The sequence below is a fragment of the Colobus angolensis genome, unplaced genomic scaffold, assembly GCF_000951035.1.
Source record: "Colobus angolensis palliatus isolate OR3802 unplaced genomic scaffold, Cang.pa_1.0 Scaffold3, whole genome shotgun sequence".
Lineage (NCBI taxonomy): Eukaryota > Metazoa > Chordata > Mammalia > Primates > Cercopithecidae > Colobus > Colobus angolensis.
Window position 1 is genome coordinate 25217525 of NW_012116265.1, and position 15490 is coordinate 25233014.

The 15490-nt window shown below is 41.4% G+C and overlaps 1 protein-coding gene across 4 annotated transcripts in view; it reads left to right on the forward strand.

Annotated features, from left to right (window-relative positions):
* DCAF5 (DDB1 and CUL4 associated factor 5) overlaps nt 1-15490 on the forward strand; it is a 108531-nt gene that overhangs the window by 37344 nt on the left and 55697 nt on the right. For 3 of the 4 annotated variants that reach the window (XM_011949687.1, XM_011949690.1, XM_011949689.1), the window contains exons 4-5: nt 632-771; nt 2413-2542. In XM_011949687.1, the coding sequence (XP_011805077.1) occupies nt 632-771; nt 2413-2542 (270 nt within the window). The remainder of the gene's footprint in view (nt 1-631; nt 772-2412; nt 2543-15490) is intronic. The other variant, XM_011949688.1, reaches the window with a different exon arrangement.

The window sequence follows — 15490 nt, forward strand, 5'->3', positions numbered from 1 at the left end:
CCGGGCGCGGTGGCTCAAGCCTGTAATCCCAGCACTTTGGGAGGCCGAGACGGGCGGATCACGGGGTCAGCAGATCGAGACCATCCTGGCTAACATGGTGAAACCCCGTCTCTACTAAAAATACAAAAAAAAAAAAAAATTAGCTGGGCCTGGTGGTGGGCGTCTATAGTCCCTGTTACTTGGGAGGCTGAGGCAGAGAATGGGATGAACCTGGGAGGCGGAGCTTGCAGTAAGCCAAGATTGCGCCACTGCACTCCACGCTGTGTGACAGAGCAAGACTCCGTCTCAAAAAAAAAAAAAAAAAGGAAAATCAAGTACGACCTCCAAATCTGTACACAAGCAGAAGAATTCTGTAATAAATGAAAATACTAAACTCAGCTATTGAGTCACTTTTAAATATGCTTATTTAGCACAAAAATTATAAAATCTCTAAAAAGACTCCTTAATAGTACCTTTTCTTAAACCTGAAAGTTGACTACCTACCTTTCAGGAAATATAATATTTTTGGGGTTTAGGTGGGTTGACTTTCTCCTAGAAATGGAGACGATGGCACCCTCGGTACTAAAGTGCTGGGACTCCGCACTATGCTTGTGTGTATGTGTGTGCCTCTGTCTTGCTCTCTATCTCCCAGCAGTGAGACATTGGACGTGTTTGCTCATGAAGATGCAGTATATGGCTTGTCTGTGAGCCCAGTGAATGACAACATTTTTGCCAGTTCCTCAGATGATGGCCGGGTTCTCATTTGGGACATCCGGGAATCTCCCCATGGAGGTAGGGTCACTGTGCAAAAGACTGTTGGACTGTGTTGAACAGTTTGGTGTCAGATTCATTGAAGATCCAATTTATGACCTCAGTATCTATGTGCAAGTGATGTCACGGGAAAGGAAATGTGAAACACTCACATGGGGGCATAAGAGGTCTTTGGAGGCCTTATCCTCCACCTAAGTACTCAGCAGTGAGGCACCTTTGCCAGTCCTTCTCTACCCTCCTGTGGCTCTCCACAAACCCTTGTACCTTGCTGTTTAGTGCCCCAAGGAGCAGAAGTTGTGGTGCTGACGTGTAACTATGCTTGATTATTTACAGAGAATGGGGGTGTTACGCACTTTCCTGCATCCTAGTTTCAGGCTTGTTATTTTGTTGAACCACAGAATCTCAAATTACCTGTGTATAGGATCTTAAAATAATGGCAGGTAAACTCTATTTAAAGGGGATTGTCTGTGTGAGTGCCTCCTCTGAATGTGCCCTTTGACTCTGATGTGTAAAATGAAGAAGTTGCTTTGTTGACTTTCTCTGAAGTTCTTCAGGAAATGCATCTTCTCAGCTCATTTCCTACAGAGAGATTTCTGTAATTCTACCTGTCTTCAAAAGACCCCTTCCTCTAGTACCAGCCTTAGTGCCACTGCCATATTCACCCTGTCCTTTAGTGCAGATTGTAATGATCACAGCTGTGTACCTAAATTTACTATCCTGCCTGCTTTGTCTGGCAGGATCTGGATCTTTTAATTTTTTTATATTCTAAACATTTTACATTCTGGGCCGTGCTCATTATTTAGGTTCAGGCTATAAGGGAAGCTTGTTTTTAGGGTTAGGTAGGTAAGGTAGCAGGAAGTAGCAGCTGTGGTCAAGTCACTGTGGGCTTGGTAGGTGAAATTCTCCTTAGTCTGAACTGCCTGATGGCGGAGATGACTGAGTGCTTTACCTGCTCAAAGACCTGTGAAGTACTGCATATGGAGGTCATAGACTGAGAAGTGCTTTCTTTGTATTACTCTAACAGGTCCCATAGGAGTATATCCTGCTAGGTAACTAAGTGGTTTCTTCCTCACTTGGAACCTGCTAATTTTTGTAAAATGATGCAGGGTTTCTAGGTGAAGTTGATTACAGACTGGCTAGATGTTAGGGAGCATTGTGAAGCAGAAGAGAAAAACCACACCATTATTTCACCATCTCTTAATTTTGTCGTGTTTTGTTTTATCTTCATCAAATCTGTGTGCAGTTCAAAAACTTTCAATTTCTAAAACGAATACAATTGGATTAAAAGCATAAGAATCCTACCAATAATTGGTTGTGAATTTTTTCAGCTCCTGCGGAATTCAGTTTTACTTACTGTAAAATGGTTTATTTTCCCATTTTTAGTGACCATTTCTGTTTTGTCTCAAGATCTGATAGCTACTATATATATTTCTGGGTGTTATAGCTTAAAATGTCGTTAAATGTGTTTACCTTGCTATGTATAGGACTCATGGGGACCTCGTGAGTAGGGGTTACTGGTGGGATTATGTGCTGTTTTGGGGCACCAGGCCATTGGAGTGGTTATTAAAGAGTGCTCCGACCTACATTCACATTTCTGCTTATCTGCCTGCCAGTGGCCCAGAGGTACCTGGAATGAACTGATTGTAATTTTTCTTTCCACAGAGCCCTTCTGCCTGGCAAACTATCCATCAGCCTTTCATAGTGTCATGTTTAACCCTGTGGAGCCCAGGTTGTTGGCCACAGCCAATTCAAAGGAAGGAGTGGGACTCTGGGACATTCGAAAACCTCAGAGGTGAGTCCCCTTTATTCATAAGGTGTTAAAACTTTCCCCTGCCTCATTTCTCAGGTAATGTGACCAGCCAGTAAGTGTTGTAAGGACTTCTTTGGCAATTATCCCTGCTGGGCGTTTCTTAAGATATATAGTGTGTCTCAAGCCAGGAGAGCCTGTTTCCAAGGAATAGACAGTGAAAAATCCATACTCCTTGCTGAGGAGGAATCATAAACAGTAATCTGGACTGTAGACAGGGTCAGTTTTAGGCAATTATCTGAAGTAGTCAGAGCATCCCTTTAATACTGCCTTCTCTCTTCAGGCCCAGTGTTCCCCAGACGCATAGGAGCTCTTGGTGTAGGGGTGGGTGGAGGGGAGGAGGTGGAGGTGGAGATTTGCCAAACTTGTTGCTGCTGAGCCAGAGGTTCTTAAGCCTAGGTTGGAGGGGATCCCTAAGAGGGCTTAAAAAATACTGAACTGCCAAAATTATATGAAAATTATATATTGTATTTTCAAATAAGTGCATTTTCTCTTTATCAGAAGGACTAATGACCTTTATAGTGACAACAACAAAAGGTTAAGAGCCATTGCACTGTGGTGTTCACAACCTCATGTGTTTCTCCACATGGCGCTATGAAAAGAGCATACTTAAGACAATCCTGAGTGATGGCATGAATCACTAATAGGGGAATCTCAGGCATCATTAAAGGATGTGGGAATGGGGGTGAGTAGCAGGCTCTTTTATGTTCCTTAAGTCCCATGGGGGAGGGACTACTTTTTATGGCACCTGTACATAAAGCTACCCATGCTTTATTTAAAAACTTCCATGCATTGCTAGCTAGCTCCTCTGGAAATTCTGCATAGATGGAATTTCCCACTTCGTAAAGCAGTGTTGCAAAAGAATATCATGGAAACTAAGTGATGTTATAATTTATTTCATGGGCCTCAGATGAAAGGAATAGTTAAGTACAGAAGATTATCTTCCTTGATGATTTTTACTCCTAGCTGATTCTCTCCTTGGGGCAGTAAGAGATGGTTGGAACTATTGTAGCGGATACGTGTAGCCTGGAGGGTTGTCACTGGCATTGAGCAGGGCTCCCTAAGCTTCCTGAGGGCAGCAGAGATTTCTCCTGCCCCCTCTGTTGCATAGGCACCTGGCTCTTGCTTTTACAGTCTATTGAAATGTGTGTAGTGGCAGGACCCCTAATGTGCTTTTGCACTGTGTACTTTAGGAGGCTTGCTGTCTGCCAAGAAGACAATTGCATTCAGCTGCAGTATTCTCTACTACTTCAGGCTCTTTAGGAATAACTGTTGTACCTCATCCATATTACGAAAGGCAGGATTTGGACGAACTGCACCAGCCTTCTCCCAACCTGCTATCTCCCCTACTTAAAATTGCAGTGAATAGCTGGCAACTGGAGTAGGGCACTGAGCTATTCATCTCCAGTGGAAAGCTTGAGTAATTCATGGTGTCTGCAGTGTCTTGAGAGAGGAGGAGTGTGTGGATATTTTAATTCTCCCAATTCTCTCCCATTCTCTTCCACCAGTTTCTTACTGTGCATTATATGGGCCCTCCTCCGCTTTCCACTTGTCTCCTCACTAATAAATATAGTTTCTTTGTTGTTAAAAGAATTGTAAGTGATGACGATTATTTTATTTTTACAGTGACATTTATTGGTTTTGGGTTTTTATGCAGAAAAAAATAAAAACAAAATCATCTCCAGATTATCCCTGATACTTGTATGTTTTTAAAATGTTTGTCTGTCAGTACAGTTCTACTCCTTTCTGGTGTCTGTAGTCACTCCAGAGGTAACTACAGTGAACAGTTTATCTTTCCAGAACTTAATATAATATGTATACTACTATGCATATGCATCCTTTAAAAAAATTGAGACAGAAGGAAGCATGTAGTAATACTCACTGTTCTCGATTTCTTTTTTAAATTAACAATATGTTTTGGAGCCTTTTTTCATACCAATACTAACAGATCTAGCCCCTTCTTTTAATGCCTATATGGCATTCAATTTATATGAGGTACCCAACAACCAGGAGGACTTCTTGTTTCCAGTTTTTGGTCATTATAAACAATGTTACATTTGACCTGGTTGTATGTCTATCTTGGCCTACTTTTGCAAAAATATCTCTACAGACTTGCTGCATCAAAGGATGCATGTTTTTAAATTTTTGATAAAAACTGTCAAATTGTAGCCCCACCACCAAAGGCTGCACTGACTTACAAATCTACCAACTGTGTATGAGATTGCATGTGTCTCCAGACCTTCACCAACACTTGAACTATTGCTAGTGTTATGGGAGAAAATGATACCTTGTTTTGAGTTCTTCAATTATGGGTAAGGTTTTCTAGTTTCTTTGATAACCTATAGTTTTCAGAGTCCATGTGGGAGAAAAGTTGCCTAGTAAGGCTAATTGGCAATCGTGACTAATTTCTTTTTGGAATAAAAGAAGGAGCATAGTGCCATGGGGACTAGGATGTTACTGCATTTATTTCAACTCTTCTAAGGTTCTACAAGGTTTTATGGGTGTCAGGCAGAAAAGGGGCATGAAATATCTTTGGAACTCTTCTTAACTTTGCATCCACTGGAGTTTGGGGATGAAATTGCAGATCTTTTCTGTTAGAATTCCTTCAGTACAAGTTGGTTTGGGGAAAGAGAGCGCCCTTTTTCTTTTCCGTGTAGAATCAGTTATGCTGAGTTGCAATAGATGATTTGTCTCTTGAGCACCGCTGCCTAGAAACCCCAACCTAGATTTTGGGGCAACTCTATATCTGTTGGGAGGACAAGCCTGGAACACAATAGAACTTTTTCAGGGATACTTCAAGTGTAGGGAGAGATTTTAAGGAATTTGTGAATCTCTTACAACTGCAGGTAAAATTGTGTGGCTTATGTATCTGAGTGAACACACGTCATATTTTCTCTGGGGATGATAGAAAGCTTTTACCAAGTTCTCATAGAGACCCTTGACTCCAAAAGGATAAGATTGCTTGGTGTTCTGATTACCCTAGATTTTAAACCTGTTGTGGTTCCTTATCAGGATTTTAAATGACTTCTAGCTTGTAATTGCATGGGCATGTGGGTGAATCAGGGCCTGCTGTCCTAGAAACAGATAATCTCCTTAGAGCAGTGATGAGGGTCTCACCCTGAACACCTTCTCCTTCCTGGCTTAACCTATGTATTAGTCAACGCTTGAATGATTTCCCTGGCTTACCCTAAGCCTACACTATACCTCTCCAGTTGGTAGCCTGAAGGTATAGGAGCAGAGTCACTTTTGTCCCACTGCTGCCCTGAAATAAGCTGATTAGAGGGCTGGCTGGCAGAAAAAAAAAAAAAGCTCTGAAGAAGTCTTTAATTATAATATGATCTGACTTCCTCATTGTACAGATTAAGAATAAGAAACTAGCCCAGTGAGGTAAGGGGAGGCAGAAGAGCTGCCTTTAGTATAGGAAGAATAGGCTCTGAAGCCATACTTCCTGGGTACAAATCCAGGTAGTACACCTTAATAGGCATGTGATCTTGAATAAGTTACTTCACCTCTCGGTGTCTCATAATAATAACTAATAAGTAACATTTATTAAGCATTACTTGCCCTCTGGGTATTGACCATCATATGAATAATTACCTTATTTAATCCTTACGATAACCCTATGAGGTAGCTTCTATTATTTTATGATAAGAAAATCAAGGCACAGAGAGGTGAAATAACTTGTATGTTATATTTGTGTGTGTGTGTGTGTGTGTGTGTGTGTACATATATATCATCCTTCCCCTTTCCCCTGTTTTTCTTTTTCTTTTTTTAGTTTTTATTTTAAGAGACAGGATCTCACTGTGTTGCCCAGGCCTCAGCCTCCCGAGTAGCTGGGATTATAGGCATGAGCCACCACACCCAGCTCCCTCTCTTATTAAATCAGATAGGGTCCCTGTACATTCTAGTTTTCTTTCATCTATGCTTCCTTACAATAGAACTTTTTCAGAATTCCTCTCAAATTTTTCCAATACCAACCTGTCATATTCTGAAGTCTGAGTCCTTTAGACTTTCTGTCCCTGAAAGTTAAACCCTTTTTTCACTGTCTCATGGCCCAGAACCTGTTCAAACTTCTTACCTTTTATAACCCTGGAAATCTGCATATACTAGTTATTTTGCTGCAACACTTTAGATCAGAGGTTGTAAACTAGCTGCCTGTAGGCCAAATTCAACCCACAGAGATATTTTGGTCTACCTGATATGCTAGAATTTGAAAAATTGTAAAGTAAAATTGCAGTTTCTTACATCTCTTGAAAAAGACGAAAGATCTGCTCTCGTTGGGCCTTTATTCTCATACAGCAAGAGTCAGCCAAAGCCTCTATGATGTTCATTCAGGGTCCCACCACTTCTTATTGTCTTAATACCGGTGTGTCCCTCATTTACATCACTTGCCTGGCCCTGTAGACATTGGAGTTGGAAAGTTCTGCTTTAGGGATTTTAGTGGTAATGAGTGGGCACTGGGGAAGAGAGGCTTGAGTGTAAGTGACTGGATAAGAGAACATTTCACACTTGCAAGTGTACATTGCATGTTCTGACAAGGTTTCATTTATTTCATTTAGATGATTTCTGCTGTTTTTTTCACAACCAACCTCCTTTCTTACTGCCAGTGTTGCAGTTATATCTATCTTGGGCTGTTGCAGTGCCTCTGAACAGTTTTCAGAACTGAGATCCTCTAATGTCTAGAGAATTCAGGAAAAGGAAAAGTTTCCCCTGCTCTCACTCTGTCATCCTTTTCATTGCCTGTTTTAGCTGTCTGCTTACTCACCACCTCTCTCCCTTCTAATCTCTTTAGTTTCTGCCAGGAACTGTTAGTTCTATGATAGATAACAGTGTCTTGCTTTGACAAGGATAATAAAGAGAGTGTTTTTTTTTTCCCACTCAATAATAAAACTGGGGCAAGCCAAGAATCCCTATAAAGACTTACCTTATAAGATGGTGTTTTCACTTGTGTAAATGACGCATCTGAAAATGGGCAATGAGTGCAAGTTCCTACTATCAGAGGGGATTGCTCTTAGTTCCTCTCTGGGTTTGGGGACCTCTCAGTTAAACGTCTGTTTTTTGGGGCCTGTGCCAATCCTACTTCTATAGAGACCACATTAAATGAAACTCTGCCTTCTGAACAAGCCAGACAATCTCTGCCACATTGCATTTGAAGGTTGCTCATACCATTATAGGAAAATAAAGCCCATGGGCTTAATGTCAAAGGCTGGAAAAGGCACTCATGTGTTGATGTATGATGAAACTTCAATGAATGAGACTGCCCTGAATTTAGCCTCCTTCCTTTCAGAATGCAAGGCAATCAGGGTAGACAAAGATTTCTTAAATTACTTAAAACCTCTGAAGCACTGGCCGGGCGCGGTGGCTCAAGCCTGTAATCCCAGCACTTTGGGAGGCCGAGACGGGCGGATCACGGGGTCAGCAGATCGAGACCATCCTGGCTAACACGGTGAAACCTCGTCTCTACTAAAAATACAAAAACTAGCCGGGCGAGGTGGTGGGCACCTATAGTCCCAGCTGCTCGGGAGGCTGAGGCAGGAGAATGGCGTAAATCCGGGAGGCGGAGCTTGCAGTGAGCTGAGATCCGGCCATTGCACTCCAGCCCGGGCTACAGAGTGAGACTCCGCCTCAAAAAAAAAAAAAAAAAAAAAACCTCTGAAGCACTATACATCAAAGAAAAAATTGACACATTGGATTTCATTAAAATTAAGAACTTTTGCTCAGCAGACACCACTTTTTTTTTTTTTTTTTTTTTTTTTTTGAGACAGAGTCTTGGTCTGTTGCCTAGGCTGGAGTGCAGTGGCGTCATCATGGCTACAGCAGTCTTGACCTCCAAGGCTCAAGCAGTCCTCCTGCTTCAGCCTCCCAAGTAGCTGAGACCACAGGCTCATGCTATCATGCCTGGCTAATTTTAAAATGTTTTTGGTAGAGACAGGGTCTCTTTGTGTTACCCAGGCTGGTCTCGATCTCCTGTGTGCAAGCAATCTTCCTGTCTCATCCTACCGAAGTGCTAGCATTACAGGTGTGAGCCACCACACCTGGCTAAAGACACCATTAAGTAAGTAAAAAGGGCCGGGCACAGTGGCTCACGCCTGTAATCCCAGTACTTTGGGAGGCCGAGGCAGGTGGATCACGAGGTCGGGAGTTCGAGACCAGCATGGCCAACGTGGTGAAACCCTGTCTCTACTAAAAAAAATGTATACGAAAATTAGTGGGGTGTGGTGTCGTGCACCTGTAATCCCAGCTACTTGGGAGGCTGAGGCAGGAGAATAGCTTGAACCCAGAAGGCGGAGGTTGCAGTGAGCCAAGATCACACCGCTGCACTCCAGCCTGGTGACAGTCTGTCTCAAAAAAAAAAAAATAAGTGAAAGCGTGAGCCAAGAACAGATCTGAAAAAAAAAAAAAAAAAGCATAATACATATATTGAGTAAGAATATCCAGAATTTATGAAGAAGTACAAATCAGTAAGTAAGAAACAAAAAAAAATCAATTTAAAAAATAAGCAGAAATGTTGAACAGGTACTTTACCAAGAAAATATCCAAATACCCAATAAGCATTTGAAAAGTACTGAACTTTATCACTCATGAGAGCAATGCAAATTAAAACTACAGTGAGTGTCAGTATACACCTAGAGTGTTTAAAATTAAAAAGACTTACAGTATCAGGTGTTAACAAGGGTATGGACCAACTGAAACATACATTTTAGGTGAGTGTTCAGGAGAAAGCAAGCTTTTTATTAAGGAGTTCAGAGGACAGAACACTAGCATGAGTATTGTAAACCTACGTATGGTAAAGATGGGTGAGTAGAAGACAGAAAGAAGGGAGTAGCTTAATAACCAGAAGGCATGCCCCCAGCTAAAGCTAATCATTGTGACAAGCAAATCCCAGTGATCTCCAGCTTTTCTGTTGCAGTTTTCTATAATACCACCAAAATTTCTAGGTCCCCCTGACTCTTCTCTCTCTCTCTTTTGTCCCTTTAAGGCAGCTCTGTAAAGAGCCAGTGTACAACCATTAGGGAAACCTATTTGTCAGTATCTACTAAAACTAAACACCATAACTCCATGACACGGCAATCTCACTCTTAAGTATATCTAAGAGAAATGAGTACCTATTTCCACCAAAGACATGTGCAAGAACATTTACAGCTGCTTTATTTATAATAGCCAAAAGCTAGGAACAACCTAAATATCCATCAAAAGAAAATGGAAAATGGGTAAATAAACTGTGGAATAGCCATACAATAGAATATTACACAAACATAAATAAACAACAAACTATAAATATACACATTGACATGGATGAATCTCACAGTCATAGTGTTGAATAAAAGAGTTCAAATACAAAAGAATCTCTGCTGTGTGATTCCATTTGCATGATGCTCAAGAACAGGCAAGTTATGGAAGGCAGAATAGTGGTTGCCTTTGGGTAAGGTATTGACTAAGGAAGGCATGAAGGAAACTTCTGGGGTTCTATATCTTGATCTGGGTGGCAATTTCGTGGTTGTATACCTATATACATTTTTACTGAGCAATGCCCTTAGAATTAGTGCATGTTACTGTATTATGTTGTATCTTTTAATTTCTTTCTTTTTTTTTTTTTTTTTGAGACGGAGTCTCGCTCTGTCGCCCAGACTGGAGTGCAGTGGCGCAATCTCGACTCACTGCAAGCTCCGCCTCCCGGGTTCACACCATTCTCCTGCCTCAGCCTCCCAAGTAGCTGGGACTACAGGCACCCACCACCACACCTGGCTAGTTTTTATATTTTTAGTAGAGACAGGGTTTCACCATGTTAGCCAGGATGGTCTCGATCTCCTGACCTCGTGATCCACCCACCTTGGCCTCCCAAAGTGCTGGGATTACAGGCGTGAGCCACCACTCCTGGCCTGTATTATGTTGTATCTTAAAATTTTAAAAAAGAATCCAAGGCCACTATTGTCTTCAAATGGGTATTTATCTTCTTTCTTATGATTCCAGTGGCTGTGGCAATAACACTGACTCTTTACAGAGCTGTCTTAAAGGGACAAAAGAGAGAGAGAGAAGAGTCAGGGGGACCTAGAAATTTTGGTGGTATTATAGAAAACTGCAACAGAAAAGCTGGAGATCACTGGGATTTGCTTGTCACAATGATTAGCTTTAGCTGGGGGCATGCCTTCTGGTTATTAAGCTACTCCCTTCTTTCTGTCTTCTACTCACCCATCTTTACCATATGTAGGTTTACAATACTCATGCTAGTGTTCTGTCCTCTGAACTCCTTAATAAAAAGCCTACTTTCTCCTGAGCACTGTATTCCTTTCTTAAACTTCTTTGTTTTTTATTAATGTCATCGTCTCTCTTATAATCATCCTGGCTGAAATCTCAAAGTCTATATGCCTCTTCTGTCTCTCCCTCCCTCTGCCATAGACAACTTTGCTCTGTGTTAGTGCTTGGCCACTCTTTTCATTCCTTAAATCCCTACCCTACTTCAGACCCATTTCACTGTCTCCATAAGGTTCTGACTTCACTGGCTCCTTAGCTTGCGTATCTTCTCCGTTTGCACCACCCCACAAAACACATACACATAGAGGATACTTTCTCCTTTTTTCTTGATTTTTCTTTACGTATTCATGTCATAGTTACCAAGATCAAATGGTGATCCATCAGGGAAAACTTCCTTGCTAGATCTCCCTGTTACATAATCTTAAAAATGATTTTACTCACCATGTCCCCCAGCACCTGGCACTATTTTGGCACAGAGTGTATGTTGAATGAATGTAGCTGTCCCTAACTTCTAGAGGAAAGGATCTCTCCATTCAGAATTTCTATAATGTTTATGGACCTGTTAATCCCTGAGTATAATGATATGAATCCAAATGTTGTATTTCAGGAATGAATCCTTGGAGGAGATTGTAAGATTTCTTGCTGGGCTTTGAATGTCACCATCAGTTATGTGGCAGAGAGCCAGGTAGTCTGGTGAAGTTGCTTTGTAGCTTTTAGGCCACAGGGTGGAGTTGTAGAATCAGTTTTGCCCACTGGAGGACACCAGGTCCCTGGTTTCCTAACCCAGTGATTCTCAAACTTTAAGGGGCATCAGAATCACCTGAGGAGCTTGTTGAAGCACTCCTTCCCGGACCCCATACCTACAGACTGAATTGTTGGTCCGGGGTGGGATCTTTGATTCTGCCATTATTTAACATATACCCAAGGTGATTTTGCAGTTTTGCTGATCTTACAAGATGGAAGCTATGGTTAATCAGAGAGGTCCATGTTGAATTTGCTCAAGTTCACTCAGACCCCAGGTCTTTGGGGTTTAGGCCAGAGATTCCTTGTGTCCATTCCTTCTCACAAAACACAAATGTCTTTCATGACAAGAGACTTAACTTCAAACCAGAGCATCTGGGGGAATGCCTGATAAATGGAGGGGAGCTCTGCAAACATGTATCATTTCATATTCTTCCTTTCGTATTCCACAAGTCCAGTTATTCAGAAGTAGATGATATCAAAACCTAAATTAAATGGACTTTCTTATTTTATTTTTTAATTTTTTTTTGAGACAAAGTCTTGCTTTATTACCCAGGCTGGAATGCAGTGGTGTGATCTTGGCTCACTGCAGCTTCCACCTCTTGGGTTCAGGCAATTCCTCTGCCTCTGCCTCAGCCTCCCAAGTAGCTGGGACTGCAGGCATGTGCCACCATGCCTGGCTAATTTTTTTGTACTTTTAGTAGAGATGGGGTTTCACCATGCTGGCCAGGTTGGTCTTGAACTCCTGACTTCAAGTGATCCACCCATCTCAGCCTCTCAATGTGCTGGGATTATAGGCATGAGCCACTGCGCCTGGCCAACTTTCTTATTTGAAAATCATATGTTGACTTTTTCTTCTTAAAAATTTTTATATTAGGGCCTTTTTTCAAATATATGTAAAAGTAGGCTGGGTGTGGTGACTCACGCCTGTAATCCCAGCAATTTGGGAGCCCCAGGCAAGAGGATTGCTTGAGGCTAGGAGTTCAAGACAAGCCTGGGTAACATACACCCTATCTCTACAAAAATGTTTTTTTTAAATTAGTCAGGTGGGGTAGTGGCAGAACCTGCAGTCCTAGATACTGGGGAGGCTGAGGCAGGGGGGATCGCTTGAGCCCAGGAGGTTGAGGCTGCAGTGAGCCATGACTGCACCACTGCGCTCCATCCTATATGACAGAATGAGACCCTATCACTAAAAAAAAATTTTAAAAAACAGATAGGGCTGGGTGCGATGGCTCACACCTGTAATCCCAGCACTTTGGGAAGCCAAGGCGGGTGGATCACCTGAGGTGAGCTGAGATCATGCCATTGCACTCCATCCTCGGCAAAAAGAACAAAACTCCATCTCAAAAAAAGCAAAACAAAACAAAAAAAAACAGGTAAAAGTAGAATAGTAAAAATAAGATTTACCTATTCTGGGTATTTCACACTATGTGTAATTATTCGGAGTTCTCCAGAGGAACAGAACCAATAGGATATATGTATATATAAAAGGGAGTTCATTAGGGAGAATTGGCTCATACCGTTACAAAGGTAAATGATAGGCTGTCTGCAAGCTGAAGAATGGGAAAAGCCAGTAGAGTGGTCAGTTGAAGTGTGAAAGCCTCAAAAGCAGGGAAGCCGACAGTACAGGCTTCAGTCTGATACCAAAGGCCCAAAAGCCCCCAGGAGGCCACTGGTGCAAGTCCCAGAGTCCAAAGGCAGAAGAACTTGGAGTCTTATGTCCAAGGGCAGGAGGAGAGGAAGCAAAGCATCAGGCTTGGAAAGAGAACAAGGAATGTCAACAAGCTGAATATCCCCCTTTTTCTGCTAGCTTTGTTCTGGTCACACTGGAACAATGCCTGCCCACATTAAAGGCAGGTCATCTTCTCTCTGCCCACTGACTGACATCTCAGTCTGCTCTGGAAACCGCCTCACAGACATACACAGCAACAATGCTTCAGCAGCCATGTAGGCATGCCTGAATCCAGTCAAGTTGACACCTAATATTGGCCATCACAATTTGTGACTTTCTATCTGGCTTCTTTCACTTAGTATCATGTTTTTGAGATTCATCCACATGTATTAGTGTCTCATTCCTTTTTATGGCTTAAATAATATTCTGTTATATATACATTACACAGATATGGATATACACGTTTTGTTTATCCATTCACCTAATGATGGCCATTTGGATTGTCCCATCTCCTGGCTATTGTGAATGATACTATCATTAACATTCATGAAAAATTTTTTGAGAACCTGTTTTCAATTATTTTGGGTATATTACACCTAGGAGTAGAATTACTGGATCATATGGTGATCTATATTAAACTTTTTGAGAAACTACCAAACTGCTTTTCATAAAAAGATAATTAAAAAAGAAACATAACCACAATATTATTCTACCTAAAAAATAACAGTAATTCCTTAATACCATCTCATATCTAGTTGTTACAATGGTTTTTATGAAGCAGGACTCAAACTCCTTACAAAGCAATTAGATGATTTGACTTATAAGTCTTTTTTTGTTTGTAGGTACCCCTGTCTCTCACTTCTTTCTTCTTTTTTTTTTTTTTTTTAGACAGAGTTTCATTTTTATTGCCCAGGCTGGAGTGCAATGGCGCAATCTTGGCTCTCTGCAACCTCCACCTCCAGAGTTCAAGCGATTCTCCTGCCTCAGCCTCCTGAGTAGCTGGGATTACAGGCGCCCGCCACTACACTCAGCTAATTTTTGGTATTTTTAGTAGAGATGGGGTTTCACCATGTTGGCCAGGCTGGTCTTGAACTGCTGGCCTCAGATGATCCACCCACCTCGGCCTCCCAAAGTGCTGGGATTACAGGCATGAGCCACCCCGCCCGGCCATCTCTCACTTCCTTTGCTTGCAACTTAATGTGTTGAAGAAACTGGATTATTTGTCTTAGGAATTTCTTATATTCTAGCTTATGCTGATTGCATTCTTATACTGCAATTTCGCATGTTCCTCTGACTCTGGTTTTTCCCATAATTTGATATTAGATCTAGAAGCTTGAACAAATTCAGATTTGATTTTTTTTAAATGGGTACAAAAATATTTCATTGATGATGTGTATGTCCATAAAGAAGTTAAAACCTGGTTATCTCTCCTTTTGTTTTGAAATACTTTGACAGACTTCTTAGTTTAGCTTTTTAAAATACAAGCAATGCTGGTGAAGATGTAGAGAAACTCAGTCACTCATATATTGCTGGTAGGAATATATGATGGTACATCCTCTCTGGAAAAGTTTGTAGTTACTTTATAAATTAAAGATGAGCTTATAACCCAGCAATTTCATTCTTGGATCTATATCTAGAAGAGATGAAATTTATTTCTACACAGAAACTTGTACATGAATGTTCATAGCAGCTTTACTCCTTATAACCAAAAGCTGGAAACTACCCACATATCCTTCATTAGGTGAATGTGGTACATTCGTACCACAGACTACTACTCAGTGATGAAAAGGAACTAACTGTGTTGATACAACTTGGAAGAACTTTAAGGAAATTTTGTTGACTGAAAAAAGCCAATCTCAAAAGAATACATGCTGCGTAATTCCATTTATGTAATCCTCATTAATGATATAATTCTCAAGATAAGTACAGATTATTGATTGCCAGGAGTTAGGGATAAGAGTAGAAGACAGAATTGCATGAGGGAGTCTTGTGATGGTACTGATAAATATCTTAATTGCAGTGATTGTTACATGAAGCTATGCATGATGTACATATACAAGCTATACGAGTGAGTTTCCATAGCATAGTGGTTATCACATTCACCTAATACAAATGAATGCATGTGTAACTGGTAAAATCTGAATAAAGTCTGTGGATTGGCCGGGCGCGGTGGCTCAAGCCTGTAATCCCAGCACTTTGGGAGGCCGAGACGGGCGGATCATCTCGATCAGGAGATCGAGACCATCCTGGCTAACACTGTGAAACCC